We start from the raw sequence: 17,117 nt of genomic DNA, 5'->3' as shown, positions 1-17,117 counted from the left end.
AATATGCTGTAAATAATGTTTTAGAGCAAAGTTGAAATGCAGGGTTATATTCCGCTTTAAGAGATAATCTTTCATCTTCTGTCTAAGGGTTCTTTTTACACTTGGTTTGGTGTGACATTTTCTGTCTCACTTCTTGGGATACTGCGCCATCGCAAACGTTACTCTTGCACTGATGGGCCCCACCGTAAAACTCTGCACCCTGTACTGTGTGAAAGCCCCAAAGAGCTATCACTACATTTGCAATGGGATGCGGCAACTGATGCAATGCAACGCAACGCAGTGAGTGTAAAAGGGGCCTCAAATAACTTTTAAGTATTTTCTTGCTTGCTGGTGGCTTAAAAGGCATTTTATTGATAAGATATGAAGATTTCACCTAGGAGAAAATGTGAATTGGATCCGGCCTAATATATGTTACTTACCCATAGACCTGATAAACTCTTCATACAGTTCAAACGTCATCAGTGGATTTGGAAGCTCCCTTAACCATTGCTTGAACACGCTGGCAATCACATGGATGTTATAATCATCTAGATTAACACTGTCAATATCTGCAGAAAAAAAGAAACAAATACTGGAATGAAATTTAGAGATCGGAGTACAGTAGAACACTGACAGAAAGTCACTTGAGCAAAATAATATTAAGGGTAGGATTTATTAACACCGGCTCAGACATACAGAGCAAATGGGGTGCAGGTGCCCTGAACATCCAATCAGGCTTCATCGGTCTCTCCGAGAAACAGTGACATGAATGGTTTGATAGACTCTGTAAAAAATGTGTCAGCTGTGCAACCTCACAGAACAATAAATGAAAACAGAAGTCTAAATGGTTGCTCTGGGCAATTTGCTTCAGTTCTCATTGCACATACATTGGCAATAAAGCATGGAAAATACATATTGAGAGCAGAAGATAACACCAGCTGCATTTCAATTGTGTACAACAGAATAAATTCAAAGCCCCAGAAATTAAGTGCATTCCAGATATGGAAAGAAGTACCACATTTATGGACAATCATTATAAGCATTCTTTTTACTTTATTGTAAACTCGTCACATTTTTCACAGTATGTGCCGCAAATTGTGTTGAATTCTTCAAACTGGATGGCAAAGGAAAGCAGTTCCCTGCTATATGAAATGATACCCCAGTTTAGATCATTTTCATACTACTGTGCATGGCCGTTGCAGTCACTGCTATCTGCTTATAAACTCTTCTGCAGGTCTTTTAATTGGTAGCTTAAAGGAAACCTAAAATAAAAAAATAAATAAAAACTTGAACTCCCCTAGAGACTCTACCGACCCCCTGCAGCCGCATACGCATCGCCCAGTGACTGCTTGGGCACAGGGCGGCTGCAGGGGGCCGGTAGAAGCCCCAGGTGAGTTCACCTCCCTGGTGTTATGATTATATCCAGATTTAGGTTCTAAAAACCATGCCATTTTTTCACAAGCTTTTAAACCCTAAAAACAACATACCACAGAGGTCTGCAGCAGCTCCTGCATATAACTCACTCAGGCATGCGATTACCGCTCTGAGCTGCGGATTTCCATCCAGAGCCTGACTCGGGATTACCGCTAAGGAGGTTAAATGTTTGTTTTTTTTCCCTGTGACTTTAGGTTTCCTTTAAAGGACAACTGAACTGAGAGGGATATGTAGGCTGCCCGATTTATGTCCTTTAAAACAATGAAAACTGACTGGCTATCCTGCTGATCCTCTGCCGCTAATACTTTTAGCCTTAGACCCTGAACAAGCATGCAGATCAGACGTTTGAATCACACACCTGAAACAAGCATACGACAAATCCAGTCAAACTTCAGTCAGACACTACTGATGCCAGAAAGATCAGCAGGGCTGTCAGGCAACTGGTATGTTTAAAAGGAAATTATGGCAACCTCCATTTACCTCTCACTTTAGCTGTCCTTTAATGCTGCACTCTGTCAAACATCATACACTGGCCAATATGGACAAGACTACTGCATAATAATAATCCGAACATTTATATAGCGCTTCTCTCCTGGCGGACTCAAAGCGCTCAAGAGCTGCAGCCACTGGGGCGCTCTCAAGAGGCCACCCTGCAGAGTTAGGGAGTCTTGCCTTGAACTCCTTACTGAACAGGTACTGACCCTAGCCAGGATTCGAACCCTGGTCTCCCATGTCAAAGGCAGAGCCCTTAACCAGTACACAATCCAGCCAATACAGGCTTTTAACCCACTAGAATAGTGCTTATTTTGAATAACCAGCCCATAGTGAGCTGCGGCAGTCACAACGTCCAGGAACAGGAGTCTGACTGCAGCCCACCCACATGACTAAACAACTATTATGCATTTGGGATAGAGGTTGGCTCACAGTCCCATGGGCGGGAGGGATGAATAGCTACACTGCCTACCCATCTGACTTTAACAACCTGGTTTGATGTTGGTGGGGTTTTACAGCTTTCCACCCCACGACTGCTCCTATGTGAGTAGGGGTGTGACTACAGTCATGTACCAGGAGGAGGTACAGAAGGGGAATACAAAGCAGTAAGGCACATTACTAAAGCCTCTTAGCTGCATCCCTGCAGTGCAGGTTTTGAAATAAAACAGTATACAATACAGCCATACCGTTGGTCCACACTGCATCAAATATGACACAGGTTTGCTTTAAACAGCTTTAACGGAAGCCCAGCAAATAAGAAATGATGACACTCTGGTATTCCACTGCATTGTTTAAGCTGTCAACCCTCCCATAAGGACAGTGTGTAATACATTTGTTTCTCCCTTTTTTGCTGTCTGCTCTTACTGTAGACTGCATGATCTGGGGAACAATATAATTGGGAAAGTTTAGTTCCCTTCCATAGAGGCAATGTAACTTGGATGATTAGACAGACACCAGAGGCATGGATAGGTAGGGGAGAAGTCATACCTGTGTCCAGATTCTGCCTTAGTTCCCGGATCTTGTTATTGGCCCCTGGCTTCCTGTATATGCCCTCTGTATACAGGCCATGCATCTCAATGTAATTAATGAGTTTCTCCAGCAACACCGGAACCATGCGGTCTTCATTAGTGAGACGAGACAATTCTACTCCAAAGTGACGATTGGACAGTTCACTGTCATACTAAATATGGGACAACACAGAAACAATAGAGGAATATTAAAAATATTTTGGAAAATAAAAGACAAGATGGTCACATTACAAATTAAAGCTTTACAAATACTGGGGGATATATTCTGTATTACAGAAAAATCCCTCTTAGTTTTAGAAGTGCTTCAATATTTCAAGAACCAGCAATGTTTTTGTCAACTAAGAGTATTTTTATGCACAATTGGTCTTAATGTGTCCATTGACTATACAATTTTCCAGACGATCGATCTTCTGATTCGATCAGAAACAATCGTTTGGGCCCACTAAAGGAAAGAAAGCTGCTATGCAATTCTATCAGAATGATGGAATCGATCCATTTTCCGGATCAATTCCATTAATCTGATCTAATTGCACAACTGCTTTCTTTCAGTTAGTGGGGGCCCGAACTATCTTTCCAATCAATATTATGATTGAGTTGAACGATCGCTCGCCCAGAGAATGTATTGTTTATGTCCCTTACAGGATTACTGAGCCATGTATGACGTAATGTAACCATATTTAAAATCCGTTGGATGTATTGAAAAGACACTTTAAGGACAACCATACACTTATCTGGTATTACGGATGTTACATTTCCCAAAAATAGAGGTTTTCGATGTGAAAAAAAAAATGTATCTCATAAAAACCCATTAAAAACTACAGCACTTTAATTTGTGATGAAATAATTGATTAAAACAATCTGCCTTCATAGTCGTTTTTTATTGATCAAGCACTGGTGGGCCGAAGGTGGGAGTGGGGTGTGTAATCAACAGTGCAGCTTTAGTATTCTGGGGTAAAAAGATTGGCATTTCCCAAATTATTGATCAGTGAAACATTTATTGTTCTCTCCCATAAATATTGTTTCTGCTGTCGGCTACAAATTGTATCATGTATGCCTGTATGCCTTTCTCTATGCCGATATTCTGGGGAATAAAATGCTAATTTTTAGGGGTTGCTTTTTTGTTCCTTTAACTTAAAGAAAAGCTACCCCGGATTTCAGAAAGTTTAATTTAAAAAATGCTTAACCGCTTCTGGACTAACAGTCTGTGGCCCCTAAAAGGAATAATTAGGCAATTGACATGAAAGCCGATTTACTTACCTGGGGCTTTCTCCAGCCCCTTACAGCTGACATGTCCCACGCCGCAACTCTGCTCTCTGCCGCCAGCACGGGGTCCCCGCATGGTGTCTCGTCAGGCTTCCTCTACTGCGCCTGCGCAGTACTCCGCGTACAACCTCGAGGTTGTCCTCTGCCCCGTGTGGGGACCCCGGGCCGGCAGCTGCGAACTGAGCTGTCAGCGTGGGACAGTCGGCTGCAAGGGTCTGAAGAAAGCCCCAGGGAAGTGTGCACCCTGCCTCTGGTGAGCCTGGTCTGCCCTGCTTATAGTACCACCCTGCGACTGCTGTTGAACGGACTTTCAGTGTCCCTGAGGAGGCAACAGCTGGCGTCTAACTAATGGTCTTTTCCCCGTCCTGTCCCCCAGGCTACTGCTAGGCTAAAACACCACGCTTAAGGACTGTTAGGGTATGCCAGTTTTGCTCCAGTCTTCACCAGTTTGCTCCCGACCTGCTCACGTACTTCCACTAGCACCACCACGCCTCTACTCCCACCCTCACCAGTCACACAGTACTGCTCTTTATATGCCACCCCAGCGCATCACCTACACTAGATCGCAGCTTCTGAGATGGGAATCACGCAGCCCGCCCCTACCCGAGAGCAGGCTTTTATACAACACCGTCTGGAGCCATGCACAAGAGCTTGCAGGCCCTGCTCGGTCATCCCCCGCGGGACGGCGGAAGAGGGGCTGCCGGGCAGGTGCCCAGGTGAGACTCAAGAGGAAAGGTCTCAGGTCAGCCATCCCCTCGATCCTGCTGTCAAATGTCTGCTCCCTCCCTAACAAACTAGATGAACTTCGTCTCCTCAGTGAAAAGAAGGAGTTCAGCAGCAGTACCCCTATCCTCTGTTTCACAGAAACGTGGCTGCATGATGACATCCCAGACAATGCCCTTCACCTTCCGGACTTCAGCCTCATCCGGGCCGACCGTGACCCCACCCTCTCGGGTAAAAAGAAGGGTGGTGGCATCTGCTTTTACATCGGCCAGTCATGGTGCCCCAACTCATCAGTACTAACCAGGAAGTGCTCCCCTAAGATTGAACTTCTAATTGTCAACTGCAGGCCAAAATATTCGCCCAGGGAGTTTTCCTCCTACGTTCTTGTTGGCGTGTACATACCACCTGACGCCGAAGTCAGACATGCTCTGCGTGACCTCAGCGACACCATTACAAAATGGGAATCAACCCTTCCCGACTCGCTGTTCATTGTATTGGACGACTTCAATAGGCCCCACCAGAAATCAGAACACTCTCGATCACTGCTACACAGGGCTGAAAGATGCATACAAAGCCATACCAATGGCAGCGCTGGGCTCCTCGGACCACTCTCTCATTCATCTGATCCCCACCTACAGGAGGCGCCTGGAGTCAGCAAAAACCTGTTCTCAAATTCACCAAAGTGTGGTCAAGCGAGGCCAAACTCCAACTTCAGGCATGCTTCGACTGCACTGACTGTAAGGCCATGGAAGCTCCAGACCTTGACGAGTGGGCGGACAACATCTCCTCATACATCAGCTTCTGTGAAGACTCTTGCGTACCAACCAAGACCGTCAAAGTCTATCCGAACAATAAACCGTGGTTCTGCAACAAACTACGGAAACTGCGGAGGAGCAAGGAGGTGGCGCACAAGTCCGGCAACCAAGAGGAATACAAGACAGCAAGGAACAACCTGAAGCGAGAACGGAGAGCCGCAAAGAGGGAGTACGCAGAAAGGATAAGATGCAACCTGCGATCAAATGATACACGAGCTGTCTGGAAGGGGCCTAAAGCCACCACAAACTATAAGCCTCCCCCACAACACGCAATACCCAGTACTGAGCTAGCCAAGGACCTTAGCAACTTTTACTGCAGGTTTGAGGACCTGGAGGCATTGGGGGAGCCAGTAACAGCACCGGCACACCCCTCTCCTGGCGCGGATTATTTCTCAGTCTCGAGCCCCCCACCTCCAGCTGTGAGTGAGGCTGATGTCCTCTTCCACCTGTCCTCGCTAAACCCCAGGAAAGCCTCTGGCCCGGACGGCGTGTCACCAGCCTGTCTGAAAACACCAGCTGGCACCCATCCTCACTTCCATATTCTCCAAATCCCTCCAGGTCGGCAAAGTCTCGGCATGTTTCAAAAAGTCTACCATTATCCCTGTCCCCAAAAAACATGGTAACTCGGACCTCAATAACTACAGACCAGTGGCCCTGACATCTAACATCATGAAAACCTTTGAGAGAGTCGTCTTGTCACACATTAAGTTTGTTACCTCCCCCCAAATGGATCCATCCCAGTTTGCATACAGGGCGAACAGATCCACTGATGATGCGGTCACCATCTGCCTTGAGCTCACATACGACCACCTGGACAAACCTAACACATACGCCAGGATTCTACTACTGGACTTCGGCTCTGCCTTCAACACCATCTGCCCCCGCATACTGCAGGACAATCTTACAGAGCTGAATGTCCCTCCCACACTCCATGGGTGGATCACAGACTTCCTGACTAACAGAACACAAGTCATTAAGCTTGGGGAGGTCACCTCTCAACCGAGGACAACGAACACGGGGGCCCCACAAGGCTACGTCCTGTCACCGATCCTGTTCTCCCTCTACACGAACAACTGCAGATCCAAGGAAAACTCTGTCAAGGTCATCAAATTTGTAGATGACACCACCATCGTTGGGCTAGTAAAAAACAATGATGAGCAGGCCTATCGCCAGGAGGTTGACAGAGTTTGCCAGTGGTGTAGGGAAAACAGGCTGGTCCTCAACTCATCCAAAACTGTAGAGCTGATTGTGGATTTCAGGAAGCATGCCCCTCACCCCCCCCACACCAATCTTTATCATTGGCACCGAGGTCGAGAGAGTAGCCAGTGTTCGCCTTCTGGGCACCACCATCTCCAAAGACCTGAGCTGGAAGGAAAACACAGCCGTGACCCAGAAGAAAGCCCAGCAGAGGCTTTTCTTCCTCCGCCAACTGAAGAAGTTCGGCATGGCTCAAGAGCTACTGACGTGCTACTACACCGCCACCATCGAGTCCGTCCTCTGCTCCTTCATCCTAGTATGGTACGCTGGCTCCTCCACCAGAGACAGATACAAACTTCAGAGGGTCATTAGATCAGCAGAGAGAATCATCGGCAGACCTCTACCTTCGCTTGACCTCCTCCACAACTCCAGGCTATGCTCAAGTGCACGGAGGATTGCCGGCGACCCCTCTCACCCTGGCCAGCGGTTCTTCAGCAGACTTCCGTTAGGCCGTAGGTTTCGAGCCATCGCCACCAAAACCTCAAGGCACAGGAACTCTTTCTTCCCCTCAGCTGTCACCCTCCTGAACTCACTAACCTGCATTCCTGACTCGCTCTGAGGCCAGCACCGGAGCAACACTGTGTTCCAGAACTGCCCCCTGTTCATGAACTAATTATTAATCAGGACTTCTATTTTTAGCCGTTTTTGGTTATGTGTTTTCTTTTTGTTTTATCTATGACTCCCTGTTTATTGCATGTCCTCTGTTATCTAGACTTCCTATCCTTTATCTGTTAAATTGTACATGCCAAACCCAATTCCGAGCACGACCTTGTCGTGCCTGGCGAATAAAAAATGATTCTGATTCTGAATTGACTTTCATGTCAATTGCCTGATGATTCCTTTAAGGACCAGAGATTTCTCCCCCCCCCCCCCCCATAAATCAAGCTGTGATCGGCTCACAGTGATCATGGGGTCATGACTCTCTGTAAATCTCTTCAACCACCCATCAGGCTCGCCCTCCAAAAACTCACCTCTTCAGGATGGCCTACCTCAGTGATCTGCAAACTTGGCTCTCCAGCTGTTAAGGAACTACAAGTCCCACAATGCATTGCGGGAGTCTGACAGCCACAGTCACGATTCATAAAGGCAAATGCATTGTGGGACTTGTAGTTCCTTAACAGATGGAGAGCCAAGTTTGCAGATCATTGGCCTACCTCATTGTGTGTGTACAGTGTGTATGTGTGACAATTGATATGATTTATGAGAAGCAAAAATGTTTATGTTGATACAAGTTTATGGAGACTAGATTTAGACCAATCAAATGCTAAGGAACTAGGAAACATAAGTAATCAGGCAAAACACATCTCTTTTATTTGAAAAAGAACAGTAAATCTCACCTTTTTACTGCAAGGAGTGGTGATCTGGGAGCAGCACTTCTTGTGGCAGGCAAATCTACACACTGAGACACAAAACTTGGTTATTTATTACTGCAAAGAGCACAGAATTGACTTCTGAACATCATACATATTTCAGCTAAATGTGGCCTTGCAGTGCTCCTAAAATCTGAAAGGACTGCAAATTTGTGAATGAATCAAGCCTGGTAGTGTTAGTGAACCGGTTCTGCTGTCTAGACACATGTGAAACAACATAGTAGTAACCACCTTCGTTATACCACAAATCTTTTTTCTGTGCTTTCACAGAGTACAATGAGCCTAGGTGGCAAATTAATTCATTTAGATACGCAGCTAAAGATCTGTAGCTGCTACTTGATGACATATGTGCCCTAATCCTCATGGACTGTGTAACTTAAATCCAGCGGTTTCATTTTCTAACCTGCAAAGGGAGATTACAACGGGAAAGAACCAACTGGTCATATGGAGTTTACATCGCTTCCCTGTTTATCATATTAAGGGCTCATTTACACTATGCGAGTTGCAGTGAGTTTTGAAGCACTGTACATAGTCTGCATTAACCATTTCAGCCGCGCGGACGTGAGCTTCACGTCCGCAGTGGCAGGTGCTAGAGCCGCAGGGATGCGCTAGTCACGTCCCTGCAGGTTTTTTTTTTTGGCTGGGGGTCTGCAGACGAGATTGCGCTGCTGCTGCTAGCAGGGGGTATTGGCTGCAGGGGACAAAAATCTCCTGCCGTCATTTCCGCCGCCGGATCGTTAAATTCATTACCAAGCCCCCCCCCCCCCTCACCCCCACCCCGCCGCTGTGATCGGAAGGTTTCCGATGGAAGCCCACGTCACTTCCACTTGTTACAATGTAACAATACATTGTATCCTTTGTAGCGTAATTGTACATAGAATTTTGCTCAGCGGGGACATCTTGTGGCCAAATAGTAAAAATATACCTACTGACTATAGGGGAAAAAAATATCTACAGTGGGTTGCAAAAGTTCGGCCCCCTTGAAGATTTCCACATTTTGTCACATTACTGCCACAAACCGGCATCAATTTTATTGGAATGCCATGTGAAAGACCAATACAAAGTGGTGTACAAGTGAGAAGTGGAACGAAAATCATACATGATTCCAAACATTTTTTACAAATAAATAACTGCAAAGTGGGGTGTGCGTAATTATTCGGCCCCCTGAGTCAATACTTTGTAGAAACACCTTTTGCTGCAATTACAGCTGCCAGTCTTTTAGGGTATGTCTCTACCAGCTTTGCGCATCAAGAGAATGAAATCTTTGCCCATTCTTCTTTGCAAAACAGCTCTAGTTCAGTCAAATTAGATGGACAGCATTTGTGAACAGCAGTTTTCAGATCTTGCCACAGATTCTCGATTAGATTTAGATCTGGACTTTGACTGGGCCATTCTAACACATAGATATGTTTTGTTTTAAGCCATTCCATTGTTGCCCTGGCTTTATGTTTAGGGTCATTGTCCTGCTGGAAGGTGAACCTCGGCCCCAGTCTCAAGTCTTTTGCAGTCTCCAAGAGGTTTTCTTCCAAGTTTGCCCTGTATTTGGCTCCATCCATATTCCCATCAACTCTGACCAGCTTCCCTGTCCCTGCTGAAGAGATGCACCCCAGAGCATGATGCTGCCACCACCATATTTGACAGTGGGGATGGTGTGTTCTGAGTGATGTGCAGTGTTAGTTTTCTGCCACACATAGCGTTTTGCATTTTGGCCAAAAAGTTCAATTTTGGTCTCATCTGACCAGAGCACCTTCTTCCACATGGTTGCTGTGTCCCCCACATGGCTTGTGGCAAACTGCACACAGGACTTCTTATGCTTTTCTGTTAACAATGCCTTTCTTCTTGCCACTCTTCAATAAAGGCCAGCTTTGTACAGTGCATGACTAATAGTTGTCCTATGGACAGAGTCTCCCACCTGAGCTGTAGATCTCTGCAGCTTGTCCAGAGTCACCATGGGCCTCTTGGCTGCATTTCTGATCAGTGCTCTCCTTGTCCGGCCTGTGAGTTTAGGTGGATGGCCTTGTCTTGGTAGGTTTACAGTTGTGCCATACTCCTTCCATTTCTGAATGATCGCTTGAACAGTGTTCTGTGGGATGTCCAAGGCTTTGGAAATCTTTTAGTAGCCTAAGCCTGTTTTAAATTTCTCAATAACTTGATCCCTGACCTGTCTTGCATGTTCTTTGGACTTCACGGTGTTGTTGCTCCCAATTTTCTCTTAGACAAGCTCTGAGGCCCTCACAGAGCAGCTGTATTTTTACTGACATTAGATTACACACAGGTGCACTCTATTTAGTCATTAGCACTCATCAGGCAATGTCTATAGGCAACTGACTGCACTCAGATCAAAGGGGGCAGAATAATTATGCACACACCACTTTGCCGTTATTTATTTGTAAAAAATGTTTGGAATCATGTATGATTTTCGTTCCACTTCTCATGTGTACACAACTTTGTGTTGGTCTTTCATGTGGAATTCCAATAAAATTGATTCATGTTTGTGGCAGTAATATGACAAAATGTGGAAAACTTCAAGGGGGCCGAATACTTTTGCAACCCACTGTATGTCAAGAGGGCATCTTATTATTAAATAATGGGCTCAAAATTAGTGATGGATGTAAAACTGAAAAAATGCACCTTTATTTCTAAATAAAATATTGTCACCATACATTATACTAGGGATATAATTTTAACGTTGCAATAACCGGGACAAATGGGCAAATAAAATGTGTGGATTTTAATTACGGTAGCAGGTCTTATTTTTAAACTATAATGGCCGAAAAACTGAGAAATAATGTTGTTTTTTTTTCATTTTTTTGTATTATTCCTGTCAAAATGCATTTAGAATAAAATAATTTTAAACATAAGGTACCACCCAAAGAAAGCCTAATTGGTGGCGGAAAAAACAAGGTATAGATCATTTATTTGTGATAAGCAGTGATAAAGTTATTGGAGAATGAAAGGGAGGAGCGCTGAAAGGGGAAAATTCCTCTCGTCCATAAGATGAAAAATACCCGCGGGCTGAAATGGTTAAACATGGTAACATGAAAGTCCATAGAATTCCATTTTAAAATTCACATTACAGAAGTAAGTTGCTGTGTATTGCAGTGCATTTCAACTCATTGGGAGTAATAAAACTCCTAGAAATGCATGCTATGTGAGTGTCAGCACATGGATTATGCAGATAAGCCCATGAATCAGCTGCTTTCCTTTCCCTATACAGGTATGTCACTTCACAGTGGTTTGACAATGCAGTAAAACTCACAGAAATGCATGGAAATGGGCAATGAAATGCACAAAAGGACTCCCTGACCAATTCATGAGTTTTTACATGCATTTCAATGCATTTACTAGTGTGAATGAGGAATACTGCAGACATTTTGCCATAACTACACATGGTGATATAAAACTGAAGTACATTCACAGATACTTACATTTACAAACAGCAGCTCGGTCCATGATCCAAATAAGAGAAGAGCAGTATTCACAATACGTAGGAATGTTGTATTGAGTGGCTTTAAATATATGACCATTGTGTTCCTCCAGCTGAAATACAGACAGAAGAATGATGGAGAAAAGCAGCAGAAAGAGAGAGATGCAGCAAAGGTTTCAGCCCCACAAATCATTGCAACCAACCAGGAAGGAATATGAAGTTACTATAGTTGCAGACACACAAAACATTTGAAATATAGAATAATAAAAAAAAGGGCATAAATATAATAAAGGCAGTGAGGTTCAAATGCTATTGTTCAGATTATCTCTATTAGCTTACAATATCGGTTTCTTTTTTTCTCCTTTTCTTCCGTTCAGTCTTTGGTATCTTGAGAAATACAGAAAGAAAAATTGTTCAAGTTCACCAGAAGATATTGTGCAATATATAAATATATGTAATGTACATCTCTTTCTTCCAGCACTGCCGCTAATAATTACCTTTCCTGATGTGTAATTCAGGGGCTTGTATTCAGTGACAAATTCATCCAGAAAAACCTTGAATGTATTAATCCAAACTTTCAATGGAGATTCAGTCCAGTGCCGTGGCGGATGCAGTTTCATGGTCTTGTCCAGAATCTGCTCAAATAGGGCCCCCAGATCCCTGTACCGAATACTTTTTCCATCTTCCCCCTTTTAGAAATTATAAAGGTAACTGTTAGAAGGTATAAATGTAAATGCATAGAATGATGGAATCTCAGATGTAGATTGCGCTCACATCGTTAAATTTACAGTTAGGTCCATAAATATATGGAGAGAGACAACTGTTTTCTAATTTTGCCTCTGTACATTACCACAATTAATTTTAAATGAAATAACTTTAATGAAGTTCAAGTGCAGACTTTCAGCTTTCATTCAGTGGGGTGAACCAAACGATTGCATAAAAATGTGAGCCAACTGAAGCATTTTTTAATAACATTCCTTCATTTCAGGGGCTCAAAAAGTATTTGGCAAATTAACCACTTCCCGACCGCCGTATATACAATTGGCGGCCGGGAAGTGGACCCCGCAGGGACCGCCATATTGACAAATGGCGGCGGTCCTTTTACGGTCATGGGCGGCGCGATCGCGTCATTCGTGACGCGATCGGCCGCCGGGGACTGGCTCCGCCCACCTCGCGCTGTAACCCGCCGGCTGTTCGGAAGCGCCGGCGGGTTACTAGCACCCGGATCGCCGCATACAAAGTGTATAATACACTTTGTATTGTATACAAAGTGTATAATACACTTTGTATTGTATACAAAGTGTATTATACAGGCTGTCTCCTGCCCTGGTGGTCCCAGTGTCCGAGGGACCACCAGGGCAGGCTGCAGCCACCCTAGTCTGTACCCAAGCACACTGATTTCCTCCCCCCTGCCCTCTGATCGCCCACAGCACCCCTCAGACCCCCCCCCCCTGCCTACCCCCCAGACCCCTGTTTGCACCCAATCACCCCCCTAATCACCCATGAATCACTCCCTGTCACTATCTGTCAATGCTATTTTTTTTTATGCCCTAAACTGCCCCCTGCTCCCTTCTGATCACCCCCCACCCCTCAGATTCTCCCCAGACCCCCCCCCCCCCCCTGTGTACTGTATGCATCTATCCCCCTGATCACCTGTCAATCACCCATCAATCACCCCGTCACTGCCACCCATCAATCAGCCCCTAACCTGCCCCTTGCGGGCAATCTGATCACCCATCCACACCAATAGATCGCCCACAGATCCGACGTCCGATCATCTCCCAAGTGCAGTGTTTACATCTGTTCTCTACCCTAAACACCCAGTAATTAACCATCAATCACCCCCTATCACCGTTACCCATCAGATCAGACCCCAATCTGCCCCTTGCAGGCACCCAATCACCCGCCTACACGCTCAGATTGCCCTCAGACCCCCCCTTATCAATTCGCCAGTGCAATATTTACATCTGTTCTTCCCTGTAATAACCCACTGATCACCTGTCAATCACCCATCAATCACCCCCTGTCACTGCCACCCATCAATCACCCCCTGTCACTGCCACCCATCAATCACCCCCTGTCACTGCCACCCATCAATCCGCCCCTAACCTGCCCCTTGTGGGCAATCTGATCACCCACCCACACCAATAGATCGCCCGCAGATCCGACGTCAGATCACCTCCCAAGTGCATTGTTTACATCTGTTCTCTACCCTAAACACCCACTAATTACCCATCAATCACCCCCTGTCACTGCTACCTATCAGATTAGACCCCTATCTGCCCCTAGGGCACTCAATCACCCGCCCACACCCTCAGACCCCAGCCCTGATCACCTCGCCAGTGCATTGCTTGCATCTATTCCCCCCTCTAATCACACCTTGAGACACCCATCAATCACCTCCTGTCACCCCCTAGCACACCTACCCATCAGATCAAGCCCTAATTTGCCCCGTGTGGGCTCCTGATCACTCGGCCAAACCCTCAGATCCTCCTCAGACCCCCTTCCGATCACCTCCCCGGTGCATTGATTGCATCTATTTTCACCTCTAACCACCCCCTGAGACACCCATCAATCACCTCCTGTCACCCCCCTAGCACTCCTATCCATCAGATCAGGCCCAATACAACCTGTCATCTAAAAGGCCACCCTGCTTATGACCGGTTCCACAAAATTCGCCCCCTCATAGACCACCTGTCATCAAAATTTGCAGATGCTTATACCCCTGAACAGTCATTTTGAGACATTTGGTTTCCAGACTACTCACGTTTTTTTGGCCCGTAAAATGCCAGGGCAGTATAGGAACCCCACAAGTGACCCCATTTTAGAAAAAAAGACACCCCAAGGTATTCTGTTAGGTGTATGACGAGTTCATAGAAGATTTTATTGTTTGTCAAAAGTTAGCGGAAATTGATTTTTATTGTTTTGTTTTTTTTCACAAAGTGTCATTTTTCACTAACTTGTGACAAAAAATAAAATCTTCTATGAACTCATCATACACCTAATGGAATACCGTGGGGTGTCTTCTTTCTAAAATGGGGTCACTTGTGGGGTTCCTATACTGCCCTGGCATTTTAGGGGCCCTAAACCGTGAGGAGTAGTCTAGAAAACAAATGCCTCAAAATGACCTGTGAATAGGACGTTGAGCCCCTTAGCGCACCTAGGCTGCAAAAAAGTGTCACACATGTGGTAACGCCGTACTCAGGAAAAGTAGTATAATGTGTTTTGGGGTGTATTTTTACACATACCCATGCTGGGTGGGAGAAATCTCTCTGTAAACGGACAATTGTGTGTAAAAAAAAAAAAATCAAACAATTGTCATTTACAGAGATATTTCTCCCATCCAGCATGGGTATGTGTAAAAATACACCCCAAAACACATTATACTACTTCTCTTGAGTACGGCGGTACCACATGTGTGGCACTTTTTTACACCCTAAGTGCACTAAGGGGGCCAAAGTCCAATGAGTACCTTTAGGATTTCACAGGTCATTTTGCGACATTTGGTTTCAAGACTACTCCTCACGGTTTAGGGCCCCTAAAATGCCAGGGCAGTATAGGAACCCCACAAATGACCCCATTCTAGAAAGAAGACACCCAAAGGTATTCCATTAGGAGTATGGTGAGTTCATAGAAGATTTTATTTTTTGTCAAAAGTTAGCGGAAATTGATTTTTATTGTTTTTTTTTTTTTCACAAAGTGTCATTTTTCACTAACTTGTGACAAAAAAATAAAATCTTCTATGAACTCACCATACTCCTAACGGAATACCTTGGGGTGTCTTCTTTCTAAAATGGGGTCATTAGTGGGGTTCCTATACTGCCCTGGCATTTTAGGGGCCCTAAACCGTGAGGAGTAGTCTTGAAACAAAAATGACATGTGAAATCCTAAAGGTACTCATTGGACTTTGGGCCCCTTAGCGCAGTTGGGGTGCAAAAAAGTGCCACACATGTGGTATCGCCGTACTCAGGAGAAGTAGTATAATGTGTTTTGGGGTGTATTTTTACACATACCCATGCTGAGTGGGAGAAATATCTCTGTAAATGGACAATTGTGTGTAAAAAAAAAAATCAAACAATTGTCATTTACAGAGATATTTCTTCCACCCAGCATGGGTATGTGTAAAAATACACCCCAAAACACATTATACTACTTCTCCTGAGTACGGCAATACCACATGTGTGGCACTTATTTGCAGCCTAACTGCGCTAAGGGGCCCAAAGTCCAATGAGCACCTTTAGGCTTTACAGGGGTGCTTACAATTTAGCACCCCCCAAAATGTCAGGACAGTAAACACACCCCACAAATGACCCAATTTTGGAAAGTAGACACTTCAAGGTATTCAGAGAGGGGCATGGTGAGTCCGTGGCAGATTTCATTTTTTTTTTGTCGCAAGTTAGAAGAAATGGAAACTTTTTTTTTTTGTCGTCACAAAGTGTCATTTTCCGCTTCCTTGTGACAAAAAATAATATCTTCTATGAACTCACTATGCCTCTCAGTGAATACTTTGGGATGTCTTCTTTCCAAAATGGGGTCATTTGGGGGGTATTTACACTATCCTGGAATTATAGCCCCTCATGAAACATGTCAGGTGCTCAGAAAAGTCAGAGATGCTGGAAAATTCACTTATTGCACCATAGTTTGTAAACGCTATAACTTTTACCCAAACCAATAAATATAGGCTGAATTGTGTTTTTTTTTTATCAAAAACATGTTTGTCCACATTTTTCGTGCTGCATGTATACAGAAATTTTACTTTATTTGAAAAATGTCAGCACAGAAAGTTAAAAAAAATCATTTTTTTTGCCAAAATTCATGTCTTTTTTGATGAATATAATAAAAAGTAAAAATCGCAGCAGCAATCAAATAGCACCAAAAGAAAGCTTTATTAGTGACAAGAAAAGTAGCCAAAATTCATTTAGGTGGTAGGTTGTATGAGCGAGCAATAAACCGTGAAAGCTGCAGTGGTCTGAATGGAAAAAAAGTGCCTGGTCCTTAAGGGGGGTAAAGCCCACGGTCCTCAAGTGGTTAAATGACTGAGAATAAAATGACATTTCTAATACTTGGTTGAAAACCTTCTGCTGGCAATAGCAGCCAGAAGTCAAGAACTCATGGACATCAACCGGATTGCTGGTTTTCCTCCTTTTTGATGCTCTGCAAGGCCTTTACTGCAGTGGCTTTCAGTTGCCGTTTGTGGGCCATTCTGTCAAAGGTTTAGTCAACAAGTGAAATGCATGGTCAGTTGGGTTAAGATCATGTGACTGACTTGGCCATTCAAGAATTTCCCACTTCTTTGCTTTAAAGTATACCCGAACTGACATGTGACATG

General features: G+C 44.6%; 1 protein-coding gene across 1 annotated transcript in view; it reads right to left on the bottom strand.

Moving 5' to 3' along the window:
* The window catches only part of MYO9A (myosin IXA), a 215,917-nt gene that overhangs the window by 28,709 nt on the left and 170,091 nt on the right, over positions 1 to 17,117 (bottom strand). Inside the window, exons 32-37 of the mRNA XM_068273609.1 lie at positions 12,286 to 12,477; positions 12,128 to 12,175; positions 11,790 to 11,901; positions 8,329 to 8,390; positions 2,893 to 3,085; positions 420 to 548 (exon numbers count right to left, since the gene is read on the bottom strand). Coding sequence (XP_068129710.1) covers positions 420 to 548; positions 2,893 to 3,085; positions 8,329 to 8,390; positions 11,790 to 11,901; positions 12,128 to 12,175; positions 12,286 to 12,477 — 736 coding nt within the window. The remainder of the gene's footprint in view (positions 1 to 419; positions 549 to 2,892; positions 3,086 to 8,328; positions 8,391 to 11,789; positions 11,902 to 12,127; positions 12,176 to 12,285; positions 12,478 to 17,117) is intronic.

The sequence above is a fragment of the Hyperolius riggenbachi genome, chromosome 3 (genome assembly GCF_040937935.1).
Source record: "Hyperolius riggenbachi isolate aHypRig1 chromosome 3, aHypRig1.pri, whole genome shotgun sequence".
NCBI classification, from domain to species: Eukaryota; Metazoa; Chordata; class Amphibia; order Anura; family Hyperoliidae; genus Hyperolius; species Hyperolius riggenbachi.
Note: the sequence above shows the minus strand (reverse complement) of the source record. Positions and strands in the feature narration are given on the sequence as shown.